This window comes from Suillus fuscotomentosus (genome assembly GCF_016647785.1).
Source record: "Suillus fuscotomentosus strain FC203 chromosome Unknown F5891scaffold_78, whole genome shotgun sequence".
Classification (NCBI taxonomy): Eukaryota; Fungi; Basidiomycota; class Agaricomycetes; order Boletales; family Suillaceae; genus Suillus; species Suillus fuscotomentosus.
The window spans coordinates 1-13,268 of record NW_024539590.1 but is presented as its reverse complement, the minus strand read 5'-3'; the positions used below and the strand labels follow the sequence as shown (position 1 = coordinate 13,268).

The window sequence follows — 13,268 nt, the reverse complement described above, 5'->3', positions numbered from 1 at the left end:
CAAGCCTTCGAATATCAACATTCTTTGCATCTATCACCCATCCTGTCATCCTTCGTAACTGCTGGCTAAAACTAAAGATCTGAGCTGCGGTACATACTATCAGAAGCGGGTATAAGAAGAAGCTGTGAGTCCTCATCCTTGTCTCTTTTAGTTATGTTCGGGCAGTCCAGCAATCCCCACGCGGCTGTGTTGTTTTTACATGTATCTGTAAAGAGTGGCCAGCTTTCGGGTCGAACTATATACAAAGTCTGACTGCGAGCTTCACCAGTTTCTCTTCGCTCGTATGGACAGTCTTCAAATCCCAGACAATTCTTATGCAGGTCCTTCTCGACACCATGGCGCTTCGCGTACTGTGTCTGTGTCTGTGCAGCCATCACCTGTAACCACGTCACAGTCCACGTCACGGAGACAAAGAGCATCACACCAAGTGGTCTCTTCGCAGCAACAACTGCAGCAGCAAGCCGAAGATCAGCCTGCTTATCGTGATGTTTACTCGCACCCAGCTGCTGTGGCATACACTGCAGCACACCCAAGGCGTACCATTCCCAAGTTTGGGCCGTATATTTTACTTCAAACTGTTGGCGAAGGAGAGTTTGGGAAAGTGAAGCTGGGGCTACACAGTCAATGGGGAGAAGAAGTCGCTGTCAAGCTTATACGGCGAGGCAACATAGACACTTCTGTGCGGATGTCCAAGGTGGAGCGTGAGATCGAGGTTCTTCGGGTAAGAACTCCATACGTTCTAGAGTCGAGTCCATGATGCCGATAACCGTCCATTCATAGACCCTCAAGCATCCCAATATCGTTCGATTATACGACGTAATCGAAACGGACAAATATATCGGCATAATTCTCGAGTATGCCTCCGGCGGCGAGCTCTTTGATCACATCCTGGCCCATCGGTATCTAAAAGAGAAAGATGCTGCCAAGCTCTTCTCTCAGCTAATTTCGGGCGTCTGGTACATCCACCAAAAGAAGATCGTTCACCGCGACCTCAAGCTTGAAAATTTGCTTCTCGATCGCCACCGTAATGTCATTATCACTGACTTCGGATTCGCCAATCGCTTCGAGCATCGTGCAGATGACCTCATGCAGACGAGCTGTGGTTCACCTTGTTATGCCGCTCCAGAGTTAGTGATATCAGAAGGGCTTTATGTCGGTTCTGCCGTCGATATCTGGTCCTGTGGTGTCATATTGTATGCCATGCTCGCGGGTTATCTTCCTTTCGACGATGACCCTGCTAACCCTGATGGTGATAACATTAATCTGTTATATAAATACATTGTCAACACACCCCTCTCTTTTCCCGACTATGTCTCCGCGGAAGCCAGAGATCTCCTCTCTATGATGCTGGTCCCCGATCCCACACGGCGTGCTGATCTGCGGTCTATCATGGCACATCCATGGCTATCAACGTACTCCTATCTCTTTGAGAAGACCGTGGATGACCTGGAGCACGTTGCAATGGAACAGCACCAGCAGAGGAGACTGGCATACCAAAGGCAAATGAGGCAGGCAGCGGCAGCCGCTGCAGCCAAAGATCCTGCCAAAGTGTCACGGACGCAGAGCGCACGGGTTGAAGGCATCCTAAACAGCGCGGTCACCTCCGCATCACCGCCAAGGAGCCACTCATACAGAGACCAACCTTCTGGCCAGCCGGAGCTGATCTATGACAGTTCAGTAGACCAGTCCATTTACTCCTCGTCTTCTCCCGCCAATACTGTTCCCGCTTCCCGGAAAGGCGCAGTTTCTGCCGTCGTTATGCCGAAGACAGTACAATCGTCCAATGATGATGATCCCTTCGCACCATCTCCGCATGCTGTTCATATCCCCGTTACCATCTCCAAGCCTGATGACACACCATCGGTTGGAAGGAGCAGTAGAGAAGGTAGCTCTCAAGGAGCCCTATCTTCTCGTAACGGTCCTCCGTCCTCTGTCCAACCAGATCCCGCAAAGAAGAAGGGCACAATTGATAGACATACGATCCAGGTCGAGTATGCCGACCACAGTGCTCCGATGCCGGAGCCTGCTCCACATTTCAGTCAGTCTATCGCCAAGAAGGACAGCTCACAGACGGGTACCTCAGATCGCATCCTTCCCACCCCAAACGTCAGTACTCCTGCAAAGCAGAAGTCCAGTCGCGACTCTTCCTTCAATACAAACCTAAGACCGCTTCCTGCCCCTCCTGCAGCCAGTACACCTTCCTCACGAAACCAACCATCTCAATTGTCTTCATCGACCTTACGCGCTGCGCAAAATCGGACGCCCACCGTCTCAGTTTCTCCAGCAAGTCCCCCTATGTCTACGGAGGACAAGTCGTTTCGGTCTGTCAACACAGGCAACGGAACCAATTCAACGAGCTCGGCCTCTAGCCGCCATCGGAAAGGTCTCTCCATCGACAAGTTCGGTTTGGGCAAGATATTTGGTACAAATGGCGAGCAAGCTACAGCCAATGGATCCACATCCCGTGTGCCGTCAGAGAGCTCTGCTGCTGGAGCATCCTCCATCGTAGAGGAGAGGAGAGGTTCAGCGCAGAACAGCGTCAGCGATGTCCCAACCTCTCAGTCCAAGTCTTCGCTCCTCAGCCCAGGGGGATCCAACAGCATCACTGATGCCGAGGCAAGCAAAAAGAACCGGCGCAACACCCTCACCGTTATCGTTGAGCCCTTCAGCCGCTCAATCAAATCACTCTCAAAGAAGACGCCTGCTGGTGACACGCCGGTTAAGGACAACGAGAAGAGCGTTCCCCCTTCTGCTGTTACTTCACCTCAAAAGCAAACTGCTGTGTTCCCCACCCTGGGCAAGGTGCAGGACGGACCCACTGGCGATATGGCAGCTTCAACGACGAAGGCACGGAACGTCATGCAATGGTTCCGGAGGAAGAGTACCGCCAAGGCTGGCAGGGACGTGCCAGACGATTCCCCTGAAATGTCTGCCTATCGTAGAACAGAGTATCCTTCTCCCAGTCCTACCTCGAGAGTGGAGATCAGAAACGCGGATCTATCTAGGACACATCCTGCACAGGATGCATCCTTCTCGTTCAGTAAAGCCGGCCGCATGTTCTCGTCTTCGTCGTCGCCAAAAGATGTTTTGCGTATCCATCATGGCGCTGTCGACCAGACCACTATCACGACCAGGCCTCCCCCCGAAGTCATCAAACACGTATGCCAGGTACTGGAGGGGATGGGCATCGAGCTCAAAGCGGAGAGCGAATACAAGTACCGCTGTATCCGTGCGAAGAGGAAGAAGAGCAGTGCTATTGGCTTGGGATTCACTGGAAGTGGTAATGGGTTGGCTGCGTTCACGATGGTTGGGTCTGCAGCATCGAATGGGGTGAGTTCAACCGGTCGATGTTGTGGATTGCTCTAATTTTGATGGTCAGGTTGACAAGCGCGGATTGCCTGTGCCATCGACTTCATCGTCTGCGGGAGGGATGCTCAAAGGCTTGCTTATGCGCAGGCAGTCTTCCCAGGTATCAGGCGTGGCGCCATCCCAAGCTTCGATGGACGATGACACTGGCGCCACGGCTTCATCACCAGTCGACTCACAAACGGGCACTCGTGAGGCAATTTATGGTGATACAAGCCAAGATGCAGGGGATGAAGTTCGCTTCTCAATCGAATTGACACGCATAGATCGTTTGAAAGACACGTATAGCCTTGACATTCGTCGCCTGAAAGGTAATCTTAGGAGCTACAAGTTCTTGTATGACACCATCAGAGAGTGCGTCCCGCTGCTTTGGCTGTCGTTTGAACATTCACTGATCTAGTTTATAGGCGTGCCGATCTACAGCGATAATTTCAGGGCTGGAACCCTAAGCCATCGACACGCATCCATGCCCACTGCTCGCCACCGATACCCTACTCGTGCTGTAATCTCCCTCTTCTGCCTCAAGACGTACTGCCTTATGTCTCCCTTGCGTCGCTGTCTGGTCTAGTTTTCATTCTACTTGTGTTCATTGCTATCGTAGCTCCTTGGTTTCTGCATTAAGTTCATCATCGCACCTTCTGAGCCTTCAGTCAGCGTCATAAGATTTCATCTTTTTCTCTCTTTATCCATCCTTGTCTTCGTTCCTTAGTTATAATTGGCGAATCTCAATTCAAGTTTATGCTGTACCGTATATACGATGTGTCACTCGGACCACTCTTATTTACCCTCAAGGAATGGATAATGTACATAATTCACGCGACACAAATATTGAGATCTTATCTACGTCATACACCATCCTTCCATTCTTCAACTGCTTCTCGACGCTTATTCCACTTCTCCATCCTTAGTAGATGTGCATGAACGACCGATGGATGACGTGTTTGGGGTTAGGGTGTACGAGATGAATAAGGTTCAGAAGTCATGGAACACGACAACCCGAAGCTACTGTGGTAGAACTGAGGCGTAGCTCGGTGGGTGTGGGAGGCAGTGGTAGGCTGGCATCAGGTCTTGCGGCAAGAAGTAGGTGAGGGGTTCATTGATGTAGCCCTCTGGCGAAAATGGGACATAGTCCGGCGGGGGCGCGAGGCAGCCCCGCGGCGAATACGGTGGTTTGGAAACCTCTTTGTTCATGCGGTTGTCTGTCTTCAACGTCCTCAAACAGCAGATCTAGAGCGATCTGACTGTCTTGTAGAAGCTGGATACGAACTGCATGCGACAATCGAGACTCTTGGAGTGCAGGGAGGAGCAAGTCCGAGCTGTCCTCAGGCAAGAAAGGAGTCATCCTGTAGTAGTCGTCCACTAAATCGCCCCAGGTCGCGTAGTATGGCACAGGGTGCGGTTCTGTACTGGAAGGCGAGGATGTTGAAGTGCTCGCGGGATCCAAGGTCAGGATACTGTCCAAACTGGTGGGCATTTGTGACTGAATGACGTGTTACAGCAGGAGATTGAGCAAGGAAGGCTGGGATGCAAAATGACGAGTCTTAAAGATTAAGATGCAGGTGGGAGCCTGATGAAGGATCCCGGGAAATATCCCCATCGACAACTTGATCGAGTGGCTCATATTGTGTAATGTGGACTGATGGCGGGGTTTTCATTATCGAGACATTCTTCGATTTTCTTTGCCTTCAGCTCGTACAGAGCCTTCATTTCGGTGGACTTGGTTTGGTGGCAGTACCACAGGTTGTATGAACACGACGGACATCGACAAACCGCAAAGAAAGCATCGCAAATATTGTCCCGACAGTCCCACCTTCCGGGGCCATCCACCCAAGTTACAGTTTTCTCAGAGCCGTGACAGTAATGGCAAAAGAGTTTGGCATACGCTGCTCCTGCACGTCGACCAGCCTGTTCTCGAGGGTGACTCAGACGGCTGGCACTGTGACTTCGCTTTCGTCATGTTTTGTGTCGGGCCTGCTAGGTTCAACTTAGCGTGAATATCTTGGGGATCTGCTAGAAGTAAAACCACCCGAGTCGTGGCCCAATTTGAATGCGCTTGGCAGATCCGAGATCTTGTCCGTCATGGTAGCCTAGGATGGGATTTAGATATGAGCGCTTCGGACTTCCCCAAGTCCAAGCGGGAACTTCCTTGATTAGTAACGTCGTGTCCGGTTGCGGATATCAAAATCGGCTTTGCGAACTTCAAGTTGGTGCTTATATCCTCGCGGCTCAGCAGACACTGCCTAACATGCTACGGACATCGATTAACGCGACGACACTGCCCCACTATGTGCATGATACGACTATTCAGCTCACTGCTGTGTAGGAGGTCCTTCAGCCTTTCACTTCCGTCCGTCTCCCCTCAGCGCACGCGGCTTCCCGAGTTGCGTCTCCAACCAGTCGCACGCATGCTCTCTTCGCGCGCTACTCAACCTCAAATTCAGTAATATCGGACTCATCTCGGCCCGACCTCTGTCATGGGATGGTTACCCGCAGAGACTGCAGGGGAAGCGGACGCGGACGCCAGGTTAAATGATTTCGTAGAGAACCGTATGTTATTTGTTCCTATTGATTCACATACCCACTGAACTGACTGAAATTTGCATAGCCAAGTTTCGCATAATCATGCACGAGGCAATCCAAACTGGGTCACAGGAAAATGTGAACGATATTTGGATCAACGCTGCACTGCAATTACAACAAGGCTGGATGCATATACACGGTATGCGATGCTCCAACTCTGCTTACGTTCGGTTAGAACCACGAACATTGTCTTAGACAGCCGCAACCTTCCAGCGCTAGGCAGAATAGGCGACCCAGATGATATCATCGCCTCTGTATTAGTGCAAGATAGCAAAGTGAGCTTTGATGCGTTCTGCTCAATATTACTCATCAGCTCCTTGGAAGATTCTTCCCGACACGTACCAGTCCATGTCATCTTATCGCCTTTGCACTCCTGATGGCCCGACTCTTCTCACAGAGGGACTTGCAGCTAAGTTGAAGTTGGTGCTAGAGGGCGCCATCGCCCGAGAAGCGGCCCAGTGACGCCCCCTGTGGTCGCACCGTCGTCCTCATTACCAGGAGTACCCTCAGCAGCAGGGGCTTTAAAACCTCATGTTCGCCCGATGATTGCCAGTCAATCGTGGACAACTAGTACTTATTACTTGCATTTTTCACTGAGCACCAGTACCACATTCATACTTACATCTTCGCATAGCCACGATTCATCAGCCAAAACCCTCATGACTTGCAGTTCGAAAAGTGAAAAGTGTGCATCCATTTACAAATTTGATAGAACGTGAGTCCAGCTCCAGAGAAGCTATACGATGAGATCACAAAATATACAGCACAACCAAGAGCAGAGCACGGACACAAGAATCAAAGCAGGTGCAGTAGTAGATACGGGGAGGATAGATGAAGAGCAAGATAAAGGTAGGGGAAAATATACTCGTTAGATGTCATCAAGACTGTCATAAGATATGATGCATAGAATGTGGCTCCTGGGCTCTGTTTTGTGACGAGGCAATGAGTCTTTACCGGTAGCTGCGTGGCGAGCGAGGTCCGAAAAGACCAGGACTGCCATCGTCAGGCACAATCAGGTTGGACTCAATCGACGACGGCGTAGACGCCCGTGCAGGGTTTGCTAGCATCCGTGGCATCAATTCACCTTCTTAAATGATGCAATGAAAACTCAATACTCACGATGCCAGGTAACCCAGGAATGCACAGGCTCCCCCATAGGTGCAGGATCAAGTTCAGGGGGCCGTGGCGAGCGAGGTCCGAAGAGACCAGGACTGCCATCGTCAGATACAAGCAGGTGAGGCTCAATCAGCGGCGGCGTAGGCGCCAGTGCAGGGTTTGCTAGCATCCATGGCGTCAATCCACCTTCTTAAATGATGCAATTAAAACTCAATACTCACGATGCCAGGTAACCCAGGAATGCACAAGCTCCCCCGTCGGTGCAGGACCAAGTTCAGGGGGCTGTGGCGTGCGAGGTCCGAAGAGACCAGGACTGCCATCGTCAGATAAAATCAGGCGAGGCTCAATCGGCGGCGGCGTAGGCGCCAGTGCAGGGTTTGCTAGCATCCATGGCGTCAATTCACCTTCTTAAATGATGCAATGAAAACTCAATACTCGCGATGCCAGGTAACCCAGGAATGCACAGGCTCCCCCGTAGGTGCAGGACCAAGTTCAGGGGGCCGTGGCGTGCGAGGTCCGAAGAGACCAGGACTGCCTTTGTCAGATACAATCAGGCGAGGCTCAATCGGCGGCGGCGTAGGCGCCAGTGCAGGGTTTGCTAGCATCCATGGCGTCAATTCACCTTCTTGAATGATGCAATGAAAACTCAATACTCACGATGCCAGGTAACCCAGGAATGCACAGGCTCCCCCGTAGGTGCAGGACCAAGTTCAGGGGGCCGTGGCGTGCGAGGTCCGAAGAGACCAGGACTGCCTTCGTCAGGTACAATCAGGTGAGGTTCAGGGGGCCGTGGCTGGTCGGGACGTGGCTTGCGAAAGCGACTCGTGTTGCGAAGTGTGCGCCATGATGGATAAGGAGATCCAGGTTCATCAGGAGGCGGGGGAGGCATCTCGGGCGGTGGCGGTGGATCAGGCGCACTAGGGCTAGGCATCGACGGTCTCCTATCAAAAAATATGAGAACGGCGCAAGTGAGTGGTTAAGACATCTTACCACTCAGATATCCAAGTTCACTGAAAGAGACAGATGTTCAGACACACGAACGATGTATTCAAGCAAGAGTGCAGTTCGAGCGCCTGCGAGTGAGGAAATGGCTTACTAATCGAGTGGCGCATACAAGGCGTTTGTACGTGTGTCTCTGAGTCTTGTCTTTACTCTCATCGTCCCCATCTTGCTCCTCTTTTCAGTGGAGGGTTCTCGCGTATATGCATTCATCAATTCCTTTCATATACATCTCATCTTCGAAATGGCCGAGACCTCGAACCCTGAACCCCCGCGAGGGGCGAGTGGCAAGAGCATTAGGGATCACATCTGGATATTATATCAGCCACTCGCTACCACTGGCACAAATAACGAATGGCGACTCAGAACTACCACTATATGACGGACGACATAGCCCGAGTGCTGTGGCTAAGTTCTATGGTTGTACTACCGTCTGGGTGGTTGTTGAAATGCAATGTAGCAGTTTCTAACAATGCCGCAGACGATACTACAAACCCAACACCATCCTAGCTTCCCCGGATGCTGGACACGTTTCTTACTCCTCGCTGACATTTTCTATTGTCTCATATCGTTCCCTTAGACCTCCTCCACTGAATCATTTTTTTGTGATCCATTTCTGTCTGTTGAGACATAGACTCTAGTGATTACTTGCTACTCTAATGGGACCCACTTCATCATTGTACTGTATTTCCTACTATAATGTTTCGTTCTTGACATGGCAATTCTTAGTGCGGAATTCCTGAGTGCGTTGTGTATGATGTATCATACACAACGTCTACCAGGAATTTCGCACTCAGTCCTTGTCGATGCTAGCGACATTCTTGCAATTGAACGAATGCTACAGTGAGCATATTTTGACTCCTGCTCAAGTGCTCTTGTGGTTGGTCATGTGCGTGTTATCCGTCTTGCTGGATCTCTCACGCAACGACCTGGAAATGGACTGGTTTCAAGGCTCCCTTCATATGTTTCCAAAATCATTGTCCTCGTGGCACTCTGGTTCTTTATGTATTGAGATACGGTGTGTCTGACCGTAAAATACTTCCTCGGAGTCGGTTGCCGTAGTATAATTCGCGAAATAGTGTTAATGCTGTACGAGGCCGCTAACATCACGATCAACTTCCTGTGAGGAGCAGGGGATCCACCTTTTATTTGAGTCACATGAGCAGCACGATGTGTTGCTCATCCAGGACGGTCACCGCCGGGAGGGGTAGGATGTGGCATTGTTAGAGTACTGCCACAACTGAGTGTTGAGAGGGACGTCGAGCGGATAGCAACAACTATTCGAGCAGAAACACTAGAGATTGGCTAGAGCGCACGTGAGGGATATCCGGCCTGTACGACAGTGATATTGCGTCGCGATGTCGTTCTGGTAGCCAATGCAGTAGCTGGACTACGTCACTAATATTAATGTTGACCGCTTGTGTTCTGAATAGGCATACAACACAACCAGCCAACAAAACGAGCACGCCATCCAGTAACGGTGATATGAGGACGTGAGGTTGTTCCCGTTGCCTCAGCGATACCAAAGACAATGGACGATGTCGGGGCAGTCGCAATGGGTGGTAGTTGCTGTGACGATGATGGTGTACTCTTTGTTGTCGCGCTGTGTTGCTGCGTGATATGAGTATTGGAAGGTCGAGACGAGCTGGCGGCTGGCTTCTTCCTCGCGTGATGGTTCCTCTGGGGGAAAAAGAGTCAGTGGTTGGTCAGTGGAGAAGATGGAAACAAAACGCACAGGCTTTCCCGCTGTGTAAGGGACCTCGACCTCTCGCAACTGGATGTCTGATCCATCTCGTCTGCGTATACGAGATACTAGGTTTCGAGTCCAGCTGAGAGGTCGGGATAGGGATTGAGTGTCGCGCTCAGTTGCCCCATGTGAATTGGAGCGCCAGAATGAGGAAAAGGGATTGAGGGTGCATTGACGTGGTGCTGGAGCGGGGCGGTCATGTAGCTCATGGGATTGGGATAGACGAATGCGCAGCTGACAACATATCGGTCACAGCATTGAATAATAGATGGATATCGCATACATTATCTTCTCGCAGTGCATCATCAAAGAACCCTGGAGGTATTCGAGGAGCATCTTTCATCTTTGGAGCTGGTCGCGGTGTAGCATCAACCTGAGGGAGCAAATCCGCCGTCAGTGTCATTGAGAATGAAATGTGTTTAGGCCTACAATGTCTGACAGAAGACCAGCTTCTTTGACGATAGCGGAAACATCCCATGTGTAAATGTGGCCGTCGGGGCAGCTAGTGACGAGGAATTTTCCATCTGCAGAAAAGGTCGCAGAGTTCACCCTGTGTTTATGGTGAAGTGGCATTCCGATGGGTTGATTGGTTTCAAAGTTCCATAGTTGTATTGTGTTGTCCCAGAAGTTTGATGTGCTTGTGAAGATGCACTCATTGGGAGGTATTGAAATGATATAGACGAAGTGTTCGCGCACGTCAATGACAGTCCAGGTGGCTGTGTTGAATTTGGATCCTCCGGCGAAAAGCGTTTTGCCATCTGGGGTCCATTCTAGGCATGAAAAACGACCCTGGAGTGTTTTGAGCAATTCGCCTGTGTTGGCATTCCAGATTTTCAGCTCATCCCCGCCTGTGGCAATCACCTTAGCATCAGGTGAGTAGCAAACCGTGTGCAATTTTCCTGCTTTCATTGGTCCAATGATGGTTCTTCCGCTCTCGACATCCCATACTCTGAATGTTCCATCTTCGGATCCGCTCAATATTCGCCCTCCATCTGAACTCCAGCACGTGTGATGCACCAACTCTGTATGCCCCGTCCACTTTTTGATAACCGTGCCCGTGTCGATGTTCCACAATCTCACTGCGCCATCCCAACTCCCGCTTGCCACGATTTTGCCATCCGGCGATAATGCTATGGCATCATCAGCGAACCGGTGAACAAATGAGAATGGTATTTAAAGCAATATATTGTAGAGCATCGCAACAATCTTCGTAAATCTGCTGACCGCTTTCACATGGGAATATTTGGCATTGTCGAGGAAAGACGGATTTGCAAGTACGCTAGCCCAGTAGCACTATTTACTTCACAAGCTTTTGCACTCGGATGGATGGACGAAAAAGTTAATGCACACAGGTTCATGAAGTTAAATACGGACTGAGACTGAGAGGGTCAAGGAAGGAGGTTTCAATGTGCTAAAACAAAAGACACTTTGGTGAAGTTCCCTGTGGTACGGATGTATATTATTTGGTCGTCGCACAATCCATTTTGCTAGCTCAGAGTGACTATGACATGAGTGCAACTTGCTCAAGCACACGAAGCATGAGTCTGTGTTGCAAGAAGACCGTAGTGACGATATCTATAAATGATTTAAAAATTGGTATAAAGCTACAAATACACGTAATGATTGTGCTAAATTGTAATCCCACCCAATCATTGGCATCTTCATAATTTAAACCTTCTGGCCTCCCTAGCCCAAAATTTCTGATGAACTTGTACACTCCTCAAATACGTGACGGGTGCCCAAAAGCAAGCAAGCGCGAATTTATACATTGCTTGGGATATTCGAGCAACATTTTGTGTGTATCCCATCATGGGACACTTGTATTCACTTGCGACACGCTCCGCACAAGTCGTGGTATTGCGCAGACACCGTGTCGTCTTCACTTGCGCCAATGTGAGAAATGAGGTTGAGATGTATAAGTCCACCAACCTATTAGTATCATTTGCTTCGTAACCTTTTTGACTTGGATGGCTCTGAGAACAAGTGAGTGGGCACGGGTTCACGAGTTTAAATAGGGACCAAGACTGACAGATAAAAGATAGAATATTAAATTGTGTGAATATGGAATACGTCGTGGTGATGTTACTAATGGTGCGGATACACATCGTTCAGCATTCAAGCAGTATATCATTGCCAGCTCAGAATGACCATCAATTAGATTCACGTTGATCGAGGGTTGAAATAATGACACTGTGTTACAACCAGACACTTCTTTCGGTGATGTCAGTAGTGATGCGGATGGGTCTTGTTTGGCCCTGGAGTAGCATATTGTTGCTAGCTCAGAATGACTATCAATTAGGTTTAAGCTGCTGGAGGATTCAAATCATGACGTTGTGTTACAACCAGAGACTCGTTTCGGTCATGCCACTAGTAGTCCGGATGCATATTGTTTGGTGTTCAAGTAAAACATTGCTGCTAGCTGACGGCTACACGATCATTAGTATTGTCACGATTTCACCCCTTTTGTTTCCGTGTTTTAATGATGAACAATTATTTTGCTCGTTGCTACATAGCCAAACTGCTCTGTGAACTCGCCATTTTGACCATGCATATTGAAAATGATCGGAGAGGTCTTCACGAACGGTACCAGATATTTTGATAATAAATGATGTCGTGCTTCATAGCATATCAGAAAATCACATTGCGCTATCACAACAAATCCATAAAATTTCATACATTAGCAGCAGAGGTATATCTATCATTAAATACATGTAGTAGGCAAATAATGACAACTAGTCGGAGTCAAATGCGGCGTCCTCCATATGCTGTCTCTGAGCAGCGAGCGCATTGACGGACATTTGGGAAATAACCTCCATCGTTAAGTCCTGCCGATGGTTTCGCCCGAAAACTTTTCTGCAGTGAGTTAGCCGTCAGAATGAGTCGCTGCTGATGGTCGGTGACTTGCCTGGTCCACCACTCAAGTAACTCGTTCACCCTGGCTCGTGCAGCCGGTCCCGGAGCGTCCTCAAAGAAGTCTACTATGTTATTCCAGAAAATTTGATAATCGAAGTCGCCGTCCATGATGCGCCAGGACGTGATGTTGGAAAGGGCAAATCGGACCTGCCCCAAATTTCAATTGGATAGTTCGAAGTAAGTATCAATGCTTACCTGACAAGCTGTGTACGCGATCGCGCGAGGGGTCACTTTTCTCATACCTATGATAGCGGCCACACACGTTTTCACTTTAGCTTGATCGGATCGTCTCCGGGCACGTCGGTTGTTCTCAATTATATCGGCACCATCACCTTCGCCATCAACTTCATTGGCGGAGGAGGGAGAAGTAAAGATGGCCTTAAATGCCTGCTATGGAATGAGCTGTAAATCGAATTTTAAAAATAGAGTTGCTCACCATAACCAATAATTTCGACTTCATGAGACCGCGCTCTAGATTCTTCGAGTCAGCTTCATAGTCTTCATACATATACGACGGCCACGAATTCTCTGAAACAATGAAAGTAAC

The 13,268-nt window shown here is 49.6% G+C and overlaps 5 protein-coding genes across 5 annotated transcripts; 2 read left to right on the top strand and 3 right to left on the bottom strand.

The window, feature by feature from the left end:
• Positions 1 to 176: 176 nt before the first annotated feature.
• On the top strand, positions 177 to 3,950 carry F5891DRAFT_713906 (Pkinase-domain-containing protein). The gene is made up of 4 exons (XM_041372925.1): positions 177 to 721; positions 781 to 3,330; positions 3,380 to 3,720; positions 3,774 to 3,950. The coding sequence occupies exons 1-4, from the start codon at positions 284 to 286 to the stop codon at positions 3,793 to 3,795; spliced, it is 3,351 nt and encodes a 1,116-aa protein (XP_041220117.1). The 5' UTR covers positions 177 to 283; the 3' UTR covers positions 3,796 to 3,950.
• Positions 3,951 to 5,834: 1,884 nt separating this feature from the next.
• F5891DRAFT_919664 (uncharacterized protein) lies at positions 5,835 to 6,378 on the top strand (the record flags this gene model as incomplete). Its single annotated transcript, XM_041373763.1, is given in 4 exon segments — positions 5,835 to 5,913; positions 5,972 to 6,134; positions 6,146 to 6,221; positions 6,271 to 6,378. Coding segments are annotated over 4 exon segments (426 nt in total), but the record flags the coding sequence as incomplete, so codon positions are not given.
• Positions 6,379 to 6,896: 518 nt separating this feature from the next.
• On the bottom strand, positions 6,897 to 7,449 carry F5891DRAFT_1195103 (uncharacterized protein; the record flags this gene model as incomplete). Its single annotated transcript, XM_041368062.1, has 3 exons — positions 6,897 to 7,006; positions 7,066 to 7,224; positions 7,284 to 7,449. 3 exons carry the CDS (start codon positions 7,447 to 7,449, stop codon positions 6,897 to 6,899), a joined length of 435 nt encoding a protein of 144 aa, XP_041220115.1.
• Positions 7,450 to 7,490: 41 nt separating this feature from the next.
• Positions 7,491 to 7,993, bottom strand: F5891DRAFT_1195102 (uncharacterized protein; the record flags this gene model as incomplete). Its single annotated transcript, XM_041368061.1, has 2 exons — positions 7,491 to 7,660; positions 7,720 to 7,993. The coding sequence occupies 2 exons, from the start codon at positions 7,991 to 7,993 to the stop codon at positions 7,491 to 7,493; spliced, it is 444 nt and encodes a 147-aa protein (XP_041220114.1).
• Positions 7,994 to 9,338: 1,345 nt separating this feature from the next.
• F5891DRAFT_1281545 (WD40-repeat-containing domain protein) lies at positions 9,339 to 13,229 on the bottom strand (the record flags this gene model as incomplete). The annotated part of the gene is made up of 8 exons (XM_041370480.1): positions 9,339 to 9,451; positions 9,501 to 9,741; positions 9,797 to 10,042; positions 10,092 to 10,181; positions 10,238 to 10,938; positions 12,619 to 12,868; positions 12,917 to 13,108; positions 13,158 to 13,229. The coding sequence occupies 8 exons, from the start codon at positions 13,227 to 13,229 to the stop codon at positions 9,339 to 9,341; spliced, it is 1,905 nt and encodes a 634-aa protein (XP_041220113.1).
• Positions 13,230 to 13,268: the final 39 nt, after the last annotated feature.